General features: G+C 36.5%; 1 protein-coding gene and 1 long non-coding RNA gene across 2 annotated transcripts; one reads left to right on the forward strand and one right to left on the reverse strand.

Moving 5' to 3' along the window:
- Positions 1-20: 20 nt before the first annotated feature.
- Positions 21-15,174, forward strand: LOC123319467 (rab-like protein 6). The gene is made up of 8 exons (XM_044906464.1): positions 21-401; positions 482-766; positions 1,231-1,414; positions 1,612-2,021; positions 2,662-2,887; positions 5,274-5,596; positions 12,523-12,731; positions 14,229-15,174. The coding sequence occupies exons 1-8, from the start codon at positions 257-259 to the stop codon at positions 14,403-14,405; spliced, it is 1,959 nt and encodes a 652-aa protein (XP_044762399.1). The 5' UTR covers positions 21-256; the 3' UTR covers positions 14,406-15,174.
- Positions 15,175-19,996: 4,822 nt separating this feature from the next.
- Positions 19,997-20,535, reverse strand: LOC123319474. Its single transcript, XR_006538491.1, has 2 exons — positions 20,332-20,535; positions 19,997-20,030 (listed from the first exon to the last, which is right to left on the reverse strand). It is a non-coding gene; the product is annotated as an uncharacterized LOC123319474 (long non-coding RNA).
- Between the last annotated feature and the right edge of the window lie 216 nt (positions 20,536-20,751).

Raw genomic sequence — 20,751 nt, forward strand, 5'->3', positions numbered from 1 at the left:
CCCATAGAAAACATCTGTTTTCTTTTCAAATCTGTTAATTTTATCAATACGGAAAATGTTTGGCCGTCAAAAACTGTAAATTCTGAAATTGGAGAAGTTCTTTAAGAGATATGTGAAAGAATATATTCATTCAGGAATCCGCTGATTTGTATAGAACATGATTTGATATGATATGCCTCATAAATAAAGGATTCTTGGTCATAAGCTGATATTAAATCCTCCTACTTCAAGCATATGCTTCCTTTCAAATAATAAAATGAACGTGTTTTCCGCAATTAAAAGATTCACAAGCAAAGGAGATGGTTCTTCCGGCAATAATACTACATCCCCTAGACCTCAAAGTCATCAGAGTATGTCAACAGTTTTACAAAAAAGATTTTCAAGGGGTGTTCAGTATAACAGTGAGTGTTTAACTGTGGAAACTTAAAATTAGAAAATTTCCTATTTTCCCTAGTTCTACAATTAATTTTCGTATTTTCAGTGAAAATAGTCATCAAAGGGGATCGAAATGTGGGTAAAACTTGCTTGTTTCATAGATTGCAAGGAAAAAAATTCATGGAAGAATATATACCTACCGATGAAATTCAGGTCACTTCCATACAATGGAATTATAAAGCTACTGATGATATTGTTAAAGTAGAGGTATGGGATGTTGTTGACAAGGGCAAGAAGAAAAAGAAACTAGATGGTCTGAAATTGAATAACTTGAAGACTGAAATTTTAGAGGAACCTGTTCTAGATGCTGAGTTTCTTGATGTTTATAAAGGTGAGGGGTCATCAAAAGATTCTGAATAGAAATGGTTCAAACGATTGAAATGGATGGGGGAATTTTTCAGAAAAAATTCTGATTCACTTCTCTAGATTATAGATATAATGTTGAATACATGCTATAATTATCATCATATAAGATGTCTATATCCTTCACAAAACCTCCAAGCTTTTGGCTTGATATTTCCAAAATTGTAACTTTCTGATTACCTAAGAAAAAAATATTATTTTCAAGATGTCCTTCGTAATTATTATAGGGATGATATTGTTCTCTAGCATGAAATACTAATGGTTTACATAGGATAGCAAAAAACAATTTACATCACATTAGCTTATGTCCTCGAAATTGATTATTATTTCACTTGGAAATTTTAACATTTTAACAACTACCATTCTAAAGTATCACCATTATTGATCTCCTGTGAATTATAAAAAAAATTCAAAATCCTGAGCTTCTTTCAGGTACAAACGGAGTCATATTGATGATGGATATAACGAAATCATGGACATTCGATTATGTGCAACGAGAACTTCCAAAAATTCCCAGCCACATACCTGTGATCATTTTGGCTAATCATTGTGATATGGCACATCATAGAACAGTTACGTCCGATCACGTGACATATTTTATTGATTCCATGCTTGAGTAAGTATCATTTGATGATTGTTGATAGTGGGTTAGATTTCAAGCTTAAGAGTAAATGTTTTTTAAGGCCTTTACATGGAATTTGGCCAGAGTGACACATAGTAATAACTATTACAGAACTCATTTTAACCCCCTTTATCCATTTTCTATTCAAATGCAGCAGAATCCTTCTCATCAATGTAATCTTCATGTTGTAGATCCAGAACCGCTCAAATCCGTTATTCTGAATCGTCCATGCGGAACGGATTCGGCCTAAAGCTCCTCCATAAATTCTTCAACCTCCCCTATTTGCAACTACAACGGGAGTCCCTCCTCACGCAGCTAGAAAGAAACGGGGTGGAGACGAACGCCACAATTCAAGAACTGGACATGTACGCGGAGACTGATGAGGCTGATTACAACAAATTCATGGAGAACTTGACGAAGAAGAGGAGAGAGGTCGCCGATCACAACGGTCGCGTTAGTATACAGCAGGTTCTCGCGCAGCAGCAACTGCAGAACCCCCCTAACAATGGGAACGGACCTGGACAGGGTGGGCCAGAAGGTGCGGTGAAGAGGTCACAGAGCGGTCCGATTGTTATAGGTGCAGGAAAGCCTATTCCTTACGGTGAGTTTCATGTTTTAAAGTTGGTCAGTTGGTGTCTACTCTATAGATAGAGGTAGAGCCATGAAGCGGCCAATACTTGTTTATTTTCTGTGGATATAGACGTGAGTGTGGACCAATAAAAATTTTAGAAAAAGACAACTATTGGCCGCACATTTGGTTGTTCTTAAATCGAACTACAGCCAATTTGTCATCTTCAGGAAAACGTTCCATAGAAGAAGAGTAGATGCTGAATGCTGGCCATAGTTTCGGTCTCATTCGATATCGTCAGACCAACACCACTCCTTCTCCGAAGGAAAACGCTCGGACCCTAATTAAATAGTAGTAGTAGCTTCTGAGTATTATCAAGTTTTCGAGCGCCATCTAGTATATTCAAATTCCCCCCCAGATCGGAAACCAGACGAAGACTGGCATATTTTCCATAAATATTGATTCTTACTGTATTCATTGCCTCCAGTTAAGGCGTTATCACTCTTTCATATAGATTATTTACTAGTAGAAAAGGTTTCGGAACGTTTTCATTTGAATTCAGGTTTACAAAATTTCTGAAAAAAAGCACTTTTGTTTATTTCGAAATACAGCAAGACTACTCGCATATTTGACGATCCTTGGCCGTTTCATATTTCAAGTAGAAACATTTCAGGTAACATAGATTTAACTCAAAGATCCGCCGTTCCTAAGACTAGCCAATCGACTGGCATGATCTCAAAGCTTCAATCCAAAGATTCAACAAATTCTTTGGCTGAGGCTAGTAACATTACATCAGTGGAAGAGTTTTGCCCCGATGGTGGACAATTGGATAGGAGTTTTTTGGACGACGTTCAGTTGAATATGCAGAATGTTAAGCTCGAAGAACCTGCGTCTGACTCGTGAGTGTTTCATTTCAAGATCAACTTATTCAAGAATGATTGACATCTCGGGTGGCTATGGAAAATCGAATTTAGGTTGGTAATAGCCCATAAGTTAAGATTTTGTGTTGCGGAGTTTAGGTTGGTATTGTGAATAAATAGTGACCGATAGATCTATAATATGTAAATCTATGGACTGACCGACGATAATTTTAATTTTGTACTGCTGTTTATGTTCTTAATTTAATCGTAAATGTATAACTTTGGAATGCTGTTTGCTCTGCAATTGAGTATTCCTTCTTTTTAAATACTTTTCTAGGTTATAGTTAAAAAATCTAGTTCTGTGATTGAAACTAAATTGAAGATCTTTTGTGACCATATATTAAGCTTCATCTGGACTTTCGATGCCTACTGGGACGTCAATCATTCTTGAATGGACTATAATTCTTGGCTTAATTCTGAACTGACCAGCCGGGTCTTAGCATAAGTACACGACAGGCGTGTAATGGACATAAGTTTTTATTGATCAGATGTCCAAATTTGGGATATTACTTTTGAAATCGGATCATTTTTACGTAACTCCTGATGGGGTCTTTTTGTTTCAAACGGTCAGCGTGAATTAATTCGTATAGGGTGGGCAAAATTCGTTGTCTACTGAGGGGACCTCGAGAACAATAGCGGGTAGAAGAAAGCGGATGATACATTCTCTGGTTGTTTTTTCCTGACTAATCCAAATCTGAACAGAATTGGTCTCTGCGTCATATCTGTACTCCTCATCAAAAGAGGGGGTTTTGGCTGTTCTTATTTCGATGTTACCCAGTGTAAACAGGCTAGTCTTCGACTTGTACAGGGTGGGCAAAATTGGTGATACCTGAACTACAACTTTTTCAACCCAACGAGATAGAGGCAAAAGCATGGCACAATAAGGTCGTCATTTTTCGAGAAACTAATAATGCCATCAACTGCATTCCTCTGTTTTCTTTTGTTTTCGAGTTATAGGCCAAAATTTAAATTTCAACTTTGGTCATAAGCTCCGTTTCTGCTTGTGCTGGGATGTTGAAATGAAAACATTATACAGACTCTTTTGCGTACTATGATTTTTTCATATGAAAACAGTAGTTTAAAACTACTTTTTTTCATATTACGAAAAAACATAACTTCATGTTATAGCTCAGGAAATAAACATGTTGGAAAAAATCATAGTACGGCACCGGATTGCTATAAAAAAGCGTCTCCATAATATTTTTATTTCAACATCCTAGCACAAACAGAAACGGAGATAATGACCAAAGTTGAAATCGCCCAAATTTCAATTTTGGCCTATAACTCGAAAACAAAAGAAGATAGTGGAATGTAGTTGATGGAATTATAAGTTTCTCGAAAAAATATGAACGTAATGTGCCATTCTTTTTCTTTTATCTCCAACGAGTTGAGAGGTTGTAGTTCAGGTGTCCCCAATTTTGCCCAACCTGTACATATATTTTAACAGTAGATTCTTGGGGTCAAAAGATATGCCATCTCAACCTCGTAAATAAGATACTATATTGTATCAGGAAAACAAGCATCAACTCACTTTTTCCATTCAATTTGGTGAACAAAGTAATAAATGAGTTACTGCAATTTATTATCATTTAATAGCCTTGTTCGTAGAGTGGTTCACAACGGTTGGGAACTGTACAGAGCAAGCGCAATTCCATTTTAGGGTAGCGAAAATCCATCTTGTACGAAAAGAAATAAATAAAGACAATAGGTTTGCAACGGTTATGAACTGTACAGAGCAAGCGCAATTCCATTTTAGGGTAGCGAAAATCCATTTGCGCTTGCTCTGTACAGTTCATAACCGTTGCAAACCTATTGTCTTTATTTATTTCTTTTCGTACAAGAGTTACCAGATTCAAACCTAACTCATTTGAACCTTTCATTTTCATGTAAAATATAGTATTGGAATAGTAATCACTATAAAAGAAAATTTCTTATTCCTGAATTGTCACCTTTAATTTTCATATAGATAAATAAATATCTCCTTTTGACCTTAGGAATCTTCTGTTGAAATATTTGTACAAGTCAATGACGGACCCTGTACATTCCTAGAAATTCTTTCTAATTCATTAATACTGCGTGTACCATTTTCTACGTAACACCTATTATAGTTGTCGAAGTTCTATTGTCAACCAAGGATGTACCTTCAACTTTCTCATGTTAATTGATTTTCGTACGATAAGAACTACCTGATGCTACAGAGTCACAAACATTTCAAGGTTATGTTGTTATCAGATGCCCAAACTTACGATATTACCTTTCGACTTTCCGATGCGGCCGTCTTTCTTCAAATGACAAAGTAATTAGTACTCCCCATCAATACGAGGAGGTTCAGAGTGGTCCAATTTTGACGTCAGTCGTTTTTCAGCGATACGGATACCGGAAATCCGCTGGTTTCCGAGCTCCAGGAAGACTTCGATCCGGAAGACCTCGCATTCTACACGAAATCGCCGAATAACTTGACCTCGCATAATCTACTCAAACCCCAACAGAAGTCCGGCCCGACCTTCAATCAAAAATCGGACGGTAGCGAGGAGCCGGAGAACGAGAAGGTCCTGGAGGAGTACGAGGCCATGCGGCACACCCAGGACGAGTTCGATTCCACCATTAATTCGGAGATATCCGAACTGACCTCCGATCCTTACGAAGGCTGGATAGGCAACGATACGAAGTTGAGACGATCGCCCGAAGGTGAGTTTTCGTCGCTGACATATACGAGGTTACGAATATTAACGACTTAAGAGCAGGGTTATGTGAAGCTGGCACCCCCAAATGCGAATTTTGAAACGAAAATTTCAGGGTCGTTTGTCCATCGTAGGTCCATGCTTGTCTAGCCTTTTTTTTTCATTTGTCCAGGCACCATATTGGAGATATCGGAAAAATACTTATTTTTGATGATACAGATCGTTTGTCCAACGTAAGTCCACTTTTGTCCACCAAATTTTTACATTTGTCCACACACAGAACCATAGAAATCAATCTTTGAAAATTTTTGAAAGTGTGAAGTTGGCAACCCCAAATGAAAATTTTTGAACCAAAATTTTAGGATCGTTTGTCCATTGTAGGTCCATGTTTGTCCACACAAGTTTTTTCGGTGCATTTTCTGAGCAGAAAATCGCACCAAGATGGATGAAATTCTCAGATTTATTACTAGAAGAGTTGTTCTTTCAGAATATGTACCACAATTCCATCTACGGTTACTTTTAATGAGAGATAAACGACTCGAAAGCTGACCTTCGAAAAAGACTGAAGAAGATGAGTTCAGGTAAAAATTCGTCAAGACCGAACGGTTGCGCTGAGATGGTTGAAATTCTCAGATTTATTACTAGAAGAGTTGCTCTTTCGAAATATGTATTACATTTCCATCTACGGTTACTTTTATTTAGAGATAAACGACTCGAAAACTGACATTCGAAAAATCCTTAAACTGCTGGGTTCAGTTAAAAATTTGTTAAGACCGAACGGTTGCGCTGAGATGGATGAAATTCTCAGATTTCTTACTAGAAGAGTTGCTCTTTCAGAATATGTATAACATTTCCATCTACGGTTACTTTTAATGAGAGATAAACGACTCGAAAACTGACCTTCGAAAAATCCTGAAATAGCTGGGTTCAGTTAAAAATTCGTCAACACCGAACGGTTGCATCTAGATGGATGAAATTCTCAGATTTCTTACTAGAAGAATTGCTCTTTCAGAATATGTACCACATTTCTATCTTCGGTTACTTTTATTGAGAGATAAACGACTCGAAAGCTGACCTTCGAAAAATCCTGAAAAAGATGGGTTCAATTAAAAATTCGTCAAGACCGAACGGTTGCGCTGAGATGGATGAAATTTTCAGATTTAGTACTACAAGAGTTGCTCTTTCAGAATATGTACCACATTTCTATCTTCGGTTACTTTTATTGAGAGATAAACGACTCGAAAGCTGACCTTCGAAAAATCCTGAAAAAGATGGGTTCAATTAAAAATTCGTCAAGACCGAACGGTTGCGCTGAGATGGATGAAATTTTCAGATTTAGTACTACAAGAGTTGCTCTTTCAGAATATGTACCACATTTCTATCTTCGGTTACTTTTATTGAGAGATAAACGACTCGAAAGCTGACCTTCGAAAAATCCTGAAAAAGATGGGTTCAATTAAAAATTCGTCAAGACCGAACGGTTGCGCTGAGATGGATGAAATTTTCAGATTTAGTACTACAAGAGTTGCTCTTTCAGAATATGTACCACATTTCTATCTTCGGTTACTTTTATTGAGAGATAAACGACTCGAAAGCTGACCCTCGAAAAATCCTGAAAAAGATGGGTTCAATTAAAAATTCGTCAAGACCGAACGGTTGCGCTGAGATGGATGAAATTTTCAGATTTAGTACTACAAGAGTTGCTCTTTCAGAATATGGTACCACATTTCTATCTTCGGTTACTTTTATTGAGAGATAAACGACTCGAAAGCTGACCTTCGAAAAATCCTGAAAAAGATGGGTTCAATTAAAAATTCGTCAAGACCGAACGGTTGCGCTGAGATGGATGAAATTTTCAGATTTAGTACTACAAGAGTTGCTCTTTCAGAATATGTACCACATTTCTATCTTCGGTTACTTTTATTGAGAGATAAACGACTCGAAAGCTGACCTTCGAAAAATCCTGAAAAAGATGGGTTCAATTAAAAATTCGTCAAGACCGAACGGTTGCGCTGAGATGGATGAAATTTTCAGATTTAGTACTACAAGAGTTGCTCTTTCAGAATATGTACCACATTTCTATCTTCGGTTACTTTTATTGAGAGATAAACGACTCGAAAGCTGACCTTCGAAAAATCCTGAAAAAGATGGGTTCAATTAAAAATTCGTCAAGACCGAACGGTTGCGCTGAGATGGATGAAATTTTCAGATTTAGTACTACAAGAGTTGCTCTTTCAGAATATGTACCACATTTCTATCTTCGGTTACTTTTATTGAGAGATAAACGACTCGAAGCTGACCTTCGAAAAATCCTGAAAAAGATGGGTTCAGTTAAAAATTCAACAAGACCGAACGGTTGCGCTGAGATGGATGGAATTCTCAGATTTATTACTAGAATAGTTGCTCTTTCAGAATATGTATCACATTTCCATCTGCAGTTACTTTTATTGAGAGATAAATGACTCGAAAGCTGACCTTCGAAAATTCCTGAAAAAGATGGGTTCAGTTAAAAATTCAACAAGACCGAACGGTTGCGCTGAGATGGATGGAATTCTCAGATTTATTACTAGAATAGTTGCTCTTTCAGAATATGTATCACATTTCCATCTGCAGTTACTTTTATTGAGAGATAAATGACTCGAAAGCTGACCTTCGAAAATTCCTGAAAAAGATGGGTTCAGTTAAAAATTCAACAAGACCGAACGGTTGCGCTGAGATGGATGGAATTCTCAGGCTTATTACTAGAATAGTTGCTCTTTCAGAATATGTATCACATTTCCATCTGCAGTTACTTTTATTGAGAGATAAATGACTCGAAAGCTGACCTTCGAAAATTCCTGAAAAAGATGGGTTCAGTTAAAAATTCGTCAAGAACGAACGGTTGCGCTGAGATGGATGGAATTCTCAGGCTTATTACTAGAATAGTTGCTCTTTCAGAATATGTATCACATTTCCATCTGCAGTTACTTTTATTGAGAGATAAATGACTCGAAAGCTGACCTTCGAAAATTCCTGAAAAAGATGGGTTCAGTTAAAAATTCGTCAAGACCGAACGGTTGCGCTGAGATGGATGAAATTCTCAGATTTATTACTAGAATAGTTGCTCTTTCAGAATATGTATCACATTTCCATCTGCAGTTACTTTTATTGAGAGATAAATGACTCGAAAGCTGACCTTCGAAAATTCCTGAAAAAGATGGGTCTAGTTAAAAATTCAACAAGACCGAACGGTTGCGCTGAGATGGATGAAATTCTCAGATTTATTACTAGAATAGTTGCTCTTTCAGAATATGTATCACATTTCCATCTGCAGTTACTTTTATTGAGAGATAAATGACTCGAAAGCTGACCTTCGAAAATTCCTGAAAAAGATGGGTTCAGTTAAAAATTCAACAAGACCGAACGGTTGCGCTGAGATGGATGGAATTCTCAGATTTATTACTAGAATAGTTGCTCTTTCAGAATATGTATCACATTTCCATCTGCAGTTACTTTTATTGAGAGATAAATGACTCGAAAGCTGACCTTCGAAAATTCCTGAAAAAGATGGGTTCAGTTAAAAATTCAACAAGACCGAACGGTTGCGCTGAGATGGATGGAATTCTCAGGCTTATTACTAGAATAGTTGCTCTTTCAGAATATGTATCACATTTCCATCTGCAGTTACTTTTATTGAGAGATAAATGACTCGAAAGCTGACCTTCGAAAATTCCTGAAAAAGATGGGTTCAGTTAAAAATTCGTCAAGAACGAACGGTTGCGCTGAGATGGATGAAATTTTCAGTTTTAGTACTAGAAGAGTTGCTCTTTCAGAATATGTATCACATTTCCATCTGCAGTTACTTTTATTGAGGGATAAATGACTCGAAAGCTGACCTTCGAAAATTCCTGAAAAAGATGGGTTCAGTTGAAAATTCGTCAAGACCGAACGGTTGCGCTGAGATGGATGAAATTCTCAGATTCATTACTAGAATAGTTGCTCTTTCAGAATATGTATCACATTTCCATCTGCAGTTACTTTTATTGAGAGATAAATGACTCGAAAGCTGACCTTCGGAAATTCCTGAAAAAGATGGGTTCAGTTAAAAATTCGTCAAGACCGAACGGTTGCGCTGAGATGGATGAAATTCTCAGATTTATTACTAGAATAGTTGCTCTTTCAGAATATGTATCACATTTCCATCTGCAGTTACTTTTATTGAGAGATAAATGACTCGAAAGCTGACCTTCGAAAATTCCTGAAAAAGATGGGTTCAGTTAAAAATTCAACAAGACCGAACGGTTGCGCTGAGATGGATGGAATTCTCAGATTTATTACTAGAATAGTTGCTCTTTCAGAATATGTATCACATTTCCATCTGCAGTTACTTTTATTGAGAGATAAATGACTCGAAAGCTGACCTTCGAAAATTCCTGAAAAAGATGGATTCAGTTAAAAATTCAACAAGACCGAACGGTTGCGCTGAGATGGATGGAATTCTCAGGCTTATTACTAGAATAGTTGCTCTTTCAGAATATGTATCACATTTCCATCTGCAGTTACTTTTATTGAGAGATAAATGACTCGAAAGCTGACCTTCGAAAATTCCTGAAAAAGATGGGTTCAGTTAAAAATTCGTCAAGAACGAACGGTTGCGCTGAGATGGATGGAATTCTCAGGCTTATTACTAGAATAGTTGCTCTTTCAGAATATGTATCACATTTCCATCTGCAGTTACTTTTATTGAGAGATAAATGACTCGAAAGCTGACCTTCGGAAATTCCTGAAAAAGATGGGTTCAGTTAAAAATTCGTCAAGACCGAACGGTTGCGCTGAGATGGATGAAATTCTCAGATTTATTACTAGAATAGTTGCTCTTTCAGCATATGTATCACATTTCCATCTACGGTTACTTTTATTTAGTGATGAACGACTCGAAAACTGATCTTCGAAAAATCCTGAAAAAGATGGGTTCAGTTAAAAATTCGTCAACACCGAACGGTTGCATCTAGATGGATGAAATTCTCAGATTTCTTACTAGAAGAGTTGCTCTTTCAGAATATGTATCACATTTCCATCTGCAGTTACTTTTATTGAGAGATAAATGACTCGAAAGCTGACCTTCGAAAATTCCTGAAAAAGATGGGTTCAGTTAAAAATTCAACAAGACCGAACGGTTGCGCTGAGATGGATGGAATTCTCAGGCTTATTACTAGAATAGTTGCTCTTTCAGAATATGTATCACATTTCCATCTGCAGTTACTTTTATTGAGAGATAAATGACTCGAAAGCTGACCTTCGAAAATTCCTGAAAAAGATGGGTTCAGTTAAAAATTCGTCAAGAACGAACGGTTGCGCTGAGATGGATGAAATTTTCAGTTTTAGTACTAGAAGAGTTGCTCTTTCAGAATATGTATCACATTTCCATCTGCAGTTACTTTTATTGAGAGATAAATGACTCGAAAGCTGACCTTCGAAAATTCCTGAAAAAGATGGGTTCAGTTGAAAATTCGTCAAGACCGAACGGTTGCGCTGAGATGGATGAAATTCTCAGATTCATTACTAGAATAGTTGCTCTTTCAGAATATGTATCACATTTCCATCTGCAGTTACTTTTATTGAGAGATAAATGACTCGAAAGCTGACCTTCGGAAATTCCTGAAAAAGATGGGTTCAGTTAAAAATTCGTCAAGACCGAACGGTTGCGCTGAGATGGATGAAATTCTCAGATTTATTACTAGAATAGTTGCTCTTTCAGAATATGTATCACATTTCCATCTACGGTTACTTTTATTTAGTGATAAACGACTCGAAAACTGATCTTCGAAAAATCCTGAAAAAGATGGGTTCAGTTAAAAATTCGACAAGACCGAACGGTTGCGCCGAGATGGATGAAATTCTCAGATTTCTTACTAGAAGAGTTGTTCTTTCAGAATATGTATCACATTTCCATCTACGGTTACTTTTATTTAGTGATAAACGACTTGAAAACTGATCTTCGAAAAATCCTGAAACAGCTGGATTCGGTTAAAAATTCGTCAAGACCGAACGGTTGCGCCGAGATGGATGAAATTCTTAAATTTATTACTAGAAGAGTTGCCCTTTCAGAATATGTATCACATTTGCATTAACGGTTACTTTTATTGAGAGATAAACGACTCGAAAGCTGACTTCCGAAGAATACTGGAAAAGCTGGGTTGCACCTAGATGATGAATTTCTCAGATTTATTACAAGAAGAGTTGCATGGTTCTGTGGGTGGACAAATGAAGTAATTGGGTGGACAAAAGTGGACTATCGTTGGACAAGCGATATTTGCCCTCGTTTTCGCAATTTGGCTGAGCTGCTCAGAAAATGTACCGAAACAACTTCTTTTTCCATTCCATCACAAATTTTCTAGGGTCGTATAAGGATCTACTTCAGTAACTATTTTCAAATTCACTTCGTCATTTAAAAAGTTTTGCTCAGATGATTTTTGGTCAAACCCTTCAATTTGACCAGTTCAACCTCTTGTTAAAAAAAAGCCTCACCCATAAATAAACACACCGCTAAAATTCCTGCCTTTCATCGATTCTCCTCTCGATTGCAGCCACTCCTATTTTCCCAGTTTTTGGAGACACATTTTCAGTAGGGCTATCGTTCTTCTTCTCTCTACTCTCCACAGTAAACGTGTAAGACCTTCTATTCCTCGATACTATACTCGTATCCGAGAAAATGATGCTCCAAAAATGCCCCTACTGGTCGAATTTGGTTGATTATTTTAAAATTTTAAATAATCCACCAATCCTTACCATTTTCTGTTTTTTGATCATCCCAGAGTCGGAAATCGTATCAATGAACAGAAGACCTTCAACTGAAATGGATAAGTCAAAGCTATTCTACGAATCTTTCCTTCCACCTTCATATGAAAGTGTTGTGAATACTCCTTTGTTCTAGTTCAATTTACGTGTTTTCAGGTGGAGAGGATATTTCCGTGGTTAGCCAAATAGATTACAATAATAGTTCGTTCAATGACGATTCAAATAGCGTAACTTCGTCCAATGTCAATATGGAACTACTGACTTCGAAACGAAGTCCAAATCTATTGAATAGGAGCGAACAATGTGATAGCGATGAGCATACCTCTAGTTCGAAAGATAAAAAAAAGAAACAGAAGGAGAAAAAGGTATGAAGCATTAGAATTATATAATGTTCAGGGTTCCGGATTTCCACGAGCGATATTAGATTTTTCCACGTTGTGTTGGTAGTTCTGTGAAAAATCACGTGAAAATTGTTTTAACTTTTATACATGATTCCAAGTTTGCAACTCGCATATCTTTTTGTTTCTGTGTGAATAAATTTAATCAAAAAAAAAAAAGGAATGAGGAATGAAAAGTGTTTGAAGAATAAGAAAAAAAAATCTAATTTTGTGACGAATATTTATTCACCGAAAAGCCTGAATAGATATTGAAAAATAAGCAATTGGAATATAACGAAAATTTCAGGTTTTAAGCATGCTTTCGAAATTTGAAAATTTAGAATCGTTTATTTCAAAATTGCAAATCAAAGATATAAAATTCGTTTGACCAATCGTTCTTTGGAAATATTAATCATCTATTTATAGTTGGGGAGCCGACAATGCTGAATCGGGATTTACTCGAGTATCGTGGAGACCTAGTGGATTTTGAGGATCATATGGTAGAAAGAAAAATAAATTTCATGATGTATGCACTTTCAGCGGTGGGGAAAGCGTCGGGAGGTTTTCAAAGATGTAAAAAAAATCGACAGGTTTACAAATTTTCATACATATGGTTAATCTCGGTATTGTAAACGTGTTGACCCATTAATCTGACACTAACCAGGAGGGTTTTCTTCAATCTGACAGTTTGAAAATGATAACATGGCATTTTTTTTTAATATCTCCCTGTACATCGTTTCTGTATTCATTATGAAAGTTGTAGATAATCAAATTGTATACAACTTTTGTCTGAAGCAATTTTTCATACCCTTGACCGTTTTTGAGCAGGATGATGAGGGCGAGGAGCTTAGCCACACATGCGAAAGGCCAAGGTCAATGTAGAAACTCAGTCTAATGTACATTAATCGCCATATATCTGAAAAACGTTCAAACGTAGAAAAAATTGCTTCGAACAAAATTTGCAGAAAATGTTATGCTCTACAACTTTTATAATTAATAATGAATTCACCTGGAACCCAGGTGAGGAGATAATTCAAAAAAACTGATTTTTGGGACCTCTATGGCCAATTTTTATTGTTTCGGCTTGCTGAAACTGTCAGATTATATTTTTTCCGTTATTCTCGAATAATTAGCTTCAAAATAAGAACAAAATCTACAGATCTCGAGAATGTACACTTGACTTTTTTTTGCTAGTTTGGCGCCCTCCCACACTTTTTCGTCACGCTTAAATTGTCAAATTAAGAGAATATACTTTTCAACATGTAATTAACCACATATATCTTAATCTGACACACTCGAGTATACAGTGATCGTTTTTTTACTATTCTGACAGGCGGTCCTAGACAATTCCCCCTATATACAGGACTAATTTGTGGCAGAGGTACTCTCTGCCCTTATATTAATCTGACACGCTCGAGTAAATCCCGAATTTTCCCCCTCATCTATCACATTGACTACCGTTTCTCCTAATCGCCATCATTGCAGCTTTCTAAGAAACAAAGTAAAAGATCCAAAGAGAAAACTTCTGAAGAACCGTCGAAGGGCGATAGAAAGAGCAAACGACGTTCGAGAGACGAGAATTCTTCGCATCGAGACGAATTAGAAGAATTTCTGAACAGCAGCTCCAATTCCCAAATCGAAGGTGTTTACGAGGCTATATAGTACAGGTTTGTTCGTCTTAGGTGAAATATGATAATAAGAAAAAATGGATAAAAGACATGTGCAGTTTGGATTGTCAAGCAAGCTATAAATGTGAATCTCAGGTAGAAGAAATACTCTTGGTTTTACCAGTGGTTTTTAACTGAAATATTTTATAACGAGATGTTTTTGATAGTATATTATTATATATTCATTATATTCCAATATAGCTGGAAGGAATTAGTGAATTAATATATATTGTAGAATCTCAAATAAGATTCAAACCTGAAATGTTTGATTTATTCAGGGAAATGGCCCTGTAGAAAACTGATTATTTTACAAAATTGTTTCTGAATTTGGCGCGAGTTGTTTAAATTTCTGTTTTTAGAAGTTCAGTATTGGAGAATAAATTTGTTTAGTGTTGGAAACTCTTTTTGTTTACCGTTGTTTTCAATGTTCGTATTGTTTAATGCCTTTATTTATTGGAAATTTATCGAAGTTGAGGAAAGATATTTATTGATTTGTTATATTGTTATACTTTATATTTATATTGAAATTCGTGAGTAAGTATTCTTCTATCTGAGGAACCTGTATCAGATAAACGTTGTGGTTTTGACTCCTTTGTTGCCTTAAAAAAATGTTGGCTTATTATCGAACAATGATTAATCTGTATCCATTCGAGGAATTTATGTATTAACTCAATTCTAACCATGGCTTTAAGATCTCTCTCTCTCTTGTAACTGTTTAATATTACAACTCCATTATTTTTGAATAATAGAACATATTTAACGTTTGAAAGAGTTTTATTCCAAATGCCTGGTCTGCTCCCGTACACCGATAATCTGAGTTTCGTAAAATTCATCCTCAGAACTACAGGGTGAGTCTTGTACAGGGTGGACGAAATTGGAGATACCTGAATTCCAACTTTTTCAACCCAACGAGATAGGGGAAAATGCATGGCACATTACGGTGGTCATTTTTCGAGAAACTAAAAATTTCATCAACTGAATTCCTCCATCTTCTTTTGTTTACGAGTTATAGGCCAAAATTAAAATTTCAACTTCGGTAATTATCTCCGCTTCTGTTTGTGCTAGGATGTTGAAATGAAAACATTATGGAGACACTTTTTGATAGCAATCCAATGGCGTACTATGAGTTTTTCCAGCAGGTTTATTTGCTGAGCTTTAACATTAAGATGTGTTTTTTCATATAAAAGCAGTAGTTTAAAATGACGAAATTTCAGCTTTCTGAAGTATGAAAAGTCTTTTCTGTGTTTTCAGAACAATCCTTCTCTGTAAACGTCCAATAGTCCACCCACTTTGGGAAACCCTGTATATCCAGAACATTCAGAGGTTAATACACAAAAATGTGGATTCGGCCCGTCTCGCGAAGAACAGGTCTTTGATGTTATTTCTATATTTTTTTTTTGGGGAGAAAAATTAAATGAAACTCGTGTGTGAATTTGGCATATCGTTGCTTAGTGTGGCCGGTAAAATTCTTTCGAAGATTTTTGCTAATCGTCTAATTCCACTCTTAGAAAAGCTATTACCCGAATCCCAGTGCGACTTTCGACAAAATTGAAGTACGGTGGAACTAATTTTCACACTGCGACAGCTGCAACAGAATGCCCGTGAACAACAATCAAGGATATATACAGCCTACATCGATTTGAGTAAGGCCTTCGACTCGGTGAATCGGAGAGCACTATGGAAAATCATGGGACGCCTTGGAGTACCAGAGAAATTCTCAGCAACGTGCAAGAGCCTCCATACCAAAAACACCGCTAGAAAACAGCATAATAGCCAGATAATAGCTCTACAACCGACCATTTCTTAACCAACTCTGGAATAAAACAAGGCTGCGTGTTAGCGCCTTTATTGTTCAATATTTTCGCCATAGCTGACTCGATAATTGCTGACATAAGTATGCCCGTAAAAGGTGTTGGAATAAGATTCAGATTTGATGGAGGCCTATTTAACCTGAAGCGCCTCAGAGTAAAAACCCGTTAAAAGTTTATCACGGAACTTCAATATGCAGACGACTGCGCACATATCGCTAGCAACTCAGAGGATCTACAGATAATGCTGGACACCTATAAACATATATACGAAGCTTTAGGCCTTAGACTCAATATCGACAAAACCAAAATCCTAGTAAGTCCGCCAGAAAGCCTTCTGTTCAAATACTTGGGAAGCTTCACAAATACTAGGGCTAACCTAGACAAGACACGGAAATAAACAATCAAATCAAACAAATAAACAATCAATCAAAATAAACAATATCAATTCGGCATCACGGGCATTTTGGAAGCTAAGGGTCAGAGTGTTTCAAAATCACGACCTCAATCTGAATACCAAGAGAGCTGTTTACCAAGCAGTCGTCGTCCCAACGCTTCTTTACGGAAGCGAAAGCTGGACGCCATACAGGCGACTTATTAAACAGTTTGATCAAATGCAACAACGTCATCCAAGACAGATAATGCACATCAGATGGATCCACAAAGTTTCGAATACAGAAGTCTTGCAACGCGCGAGTTTTACAACAATTGAGACTCAAGTAACGAGGGCCCGACTCAGATGGAGCGGCCACATTCTGAGGATGCAAGACACCAGACTCCTCAAAAAAGCTCTGTATGGCGAATTCACAGAGGGAGCCCGGAAAACAGGAGGCCAGTATAAGCGGTTTAAGGATACACTACATCAATCCCTGAAATCAGTTAATGCCAATTATAACTGGGAACAACTAGCGTTAGAAAGGTCACAGTGGAGGTCTTTGGTGCACAGTTATAATGGAGACTCGAGAAGGATACAGCGGCGGCCAGATCTGGTTGGTGACTATACATGCCCGGAGTGTGGAAGGACCTGTAGGTCACGGTTGGGTCTCTTCAGTCACAGGAAGGCACACAGTCGCATTCCTAAGAAATTATAAGTCTGTTCTCTTTTTCTTTTGTGTCTTTTTGTAGATTTATTCCCGGTAACGGGATACAGCAATGAATGAATTAAGAATTTAAACTACTATTGGTTAACAGGAACTAGGAATTCGTGGGTTGATTAACAAACCATCCCATACAGCACATGACGTCCAATGGACGTCCATTTTATATCCAAATGAAGTACAAACGTCCACGGACCTTATATGGAAGTCCAATGGATGTAAATTTCTGGACATTTACTGTACGTTCATAAATGGACGTTTTATGGACGTCCATTGTACTTTAAATAAGGGATGTTGGACAAACATCCTTATACGTCCCTTATTGGACATCCTCTGGATATACAAATTTGGATCTTAATTGTATTATCAGAAATTGTACGTTAGTGTACGTCCATTCAACGTACAATTTTGGATCAACGTGAATTATCCATGAATGTACATCTTTTGGATGTTCGGATCTGGAGATAAATATGTACTCCCAGAAATTGTACTTTTCTGTACGACAACTGGATGTATCATTTTCTAGTATCTATAATTATACATTTCTCAACATTCGTAGGATGTACATTTCTGGACATTTACTGTACGTTCAAAAATGGACGTTTTATGGACGTCCATTGTACTTTAAATAAGGGATGTTGGACATACATCCATATACGTCCCTTATTGGACATCCCTGGATATACAAATCTGGATCTTAATTGTACTATCAGAAATTGGTACGTTAGTGTACGTCCATTCAGCGTACAATGTTGGATCAACGTGAATTATCCATGAATGTACATCTTTTGGATGTTCGGATCTGGATATAAATATGTACTTCCAGAAATTGTACTTTTCTGTACAACAACCGGATGTATCATTTTCTAGTATCTATAATTATTCATTTCACAACATTAGTAGGATGTACATTTCTGGACATTAACTGTACTTTCAAAAATGGACGTTTTATGGATGTCCATTGTACTTTAAATAAGGGATGTTGGAAATAACAGGAATGTGTATGCAAGGATATACCCTTGTATTGCTGCCATGTCCGTCTCGGCTCTTATTGAGAGTACGAGAGTAGGTACATACTGACTGTGTTGAAACCCAGATGTTCCGCCCTCTCATAATTATTCCTTTTTTTACTCTGTAACTTTCGTCCCAAAGACCGAAACATTTATTTTTTGAGTTTCATTTGAGTAACACACAGCGAAATATTGAATCAGAACAGAATATATAAGAGAAACTCTAAATCTGTAAACAGTGGATTTTGAAGTGGACTCGACATATTTTGTAAATTTGTGAATATTTTGGCTTTAGCTTGTTGAACTACATTTGAGGTATGGTGTCTAGTTCTAGTTCCAGTGTGTGGTGCATATATTTGATAGTAACGAGGTGAGTCGAAGTTTTTATTCTTGAGGGAAGTGGCAAATTCACGTGTAGATAGAAAAATATAATCTAATGGGTAAAAATGTTGAAGGAATTGAATGTTGAATGCTTATACGAACCACGAATGTTAATCTCCGTTTCATGTTAATTTGATGATTTCATTAGTTATAATTATATTCATACTATCGTAAAAAATATATTTTTGTCTTTTCACAACCATGAATATCTATTTTTTGGTAGGGGGACAACAATATAAGAATGTGAAACGGAATTACGAGAAAACATCCAGAAATTCAATTTTCAATAGATATTATCACCATTCTATTATAATTATAGTATGGTGATGTACTGATATATAATATGACAACAGCAAAATTTCAATGAAATAAAGTTACAGAAACGGCCATACACTCCAGTAAAGGGGACAGGAAGGAGATAGAAGAGGCTATTTCTAAATGGGTTCGAGGAGCCAACGATAGAAAATATATCATAAGTGTTTCCTGTTCAGTGTATATATACCTATATACCTTCTTTGATATTCAGTTTTTTATAGTTTAGTTTTTTTTGCTTAGAGGCAGTATAGCCCAATGTTCAAATTATACTTACTTGTTATTCATTTTAATTTTTCACATAAAGATGTGGAATATTTCCAGGCATTTCATTTTTCAATAATCCCAATTTCCTTATAATTATCAATAAATATATGTATTGATAGGTGGGATTTTAAAATACCTTTTTCGAATCAAACTTAAAAAATGCTAACCCCAATAAAATGGGCATTTGAGACTCCCAAATAACGTCCACTTATGTACCAATGAATGGTCCAGAAAATGTCCGAACCTCACTGGATTTAACATCCTATGGACGTACATACAGGATGTACAATGGACGAACATACAGGTATGTCCATAGGATGTTAAATCCAGTGAGGTTCGGATGTACAATGGACGTACCTGTAGGTTCGTCCATTGTACATCCTGTATGTACGTCCAAAGTACATCCTATATGTACGTCCACTGGACATCCTGTATGTACGTCCATTGTATATCTTGTATGTACGTCCAAGGTACATCCTGTATGTACGTTCAATGTACATCCTGTATGTACGTCCAATGTACATCCTGTCTGTACATCCATTGTACATCCTATATGTACGTCCATAGGATGTTAAATCCAGTGAGGGCCGGACGTTTTCTGGACCAAACATTGTACATAACTGGACGTACAATGGATGTCCGTCATGTCCATTTTGTACGTCCAATGGACATTCAATGGATATACATGTGCTGTATGGGATAGCTAAGTGCCAACGTTTCGCAAAGTATATTTGCTTCTTCAGGGCTATAAAAAGATCGAAAAAACTTAATTAGAACACAAACAAATTGACAAGAGCTTTACAAACAACAACATGATCACAAACACGATGTAAAAGGCAAAAGACATGAATTTCTCCAATAATCTATTAATGACTCAGATAATCATTACTTTCGGTCAATTTTCTTTAAGTACAAACATTCTTCTTCATTCTTTTCTTTTATATGTTGATTTTGAAATTTGAGAAACGTCAAGAAACAATAACAAAAAAAGTATCAGTTATCATGATGGTACAGTGAACAGAGTGAAATACAACAAAGAAACCTACCAGAGCCATAATCATGTTTTCCACAAGATATTGATATTTTTCACGAACAGCCAGTGATGCATCGGAAATTCGAGAGTTCAGCTCAGACAATTCTTAGATTGAAGACACCTTGTTTCACATATTATGACGACTCCGGAATGAAAATAAATTTCCACATGGGACCAGCGCAAGAACTATGACAACCTGTCGTAGATAAACGGATTACAAAATATCGTCAGGTAATCACCAATTATCGTGTCGTACCGCTAACACGTATATAGATACATAAATTGATAACAGCCGACTCAGGCATACTACAGATCTGAAGTTTATTTACAGAGAAAAACGATACTGAAATCGTTGATTGAAGCATAAATTGGTTCATTGCAGAATCTAGTTGGACAAAATATTATATTCAGTAAAATCGGAAGTCATTGTGAA

Source organism: Coccinella septempunctata, chromosome 8, assembly GCF_907165205.1.
Source record: "Coccinella septempunctata chromosome 8, icCocSept1.1, whole genome shotgun sequence".
Lineage (NCBI taxonomy): Eukaryota > Metazoa > Arthropoda > Insecta > Coleoptera > Coccinellidae > Coccinella > Coccinella septempunctata.

Bases quoted from the DNA above. Each gene is read 5' to 3' on its own strand.
- LOC123319467 (XM_044906464.1), top strand. From the start codon at position 257: ATGAACGTGTTTTCCGCAATTAAAAGATTCACAAGCAAAGGAGATGGT. The intron at 5,597-12,522 runs GTGAGTTTTCGT...ACGTGTTTTCAG, and splicing joins GTTGAGACGATCGCCCGAAG to GTGGAGAGGATATTTCCGTG. The intron at 12,732-14,228 runs GTATGAAGCATT...CCATCATTGCAG, and splicing joins AGAAACAGAAGGAGAAAAAG to CTTTCTAAGAAACAAAGTAA.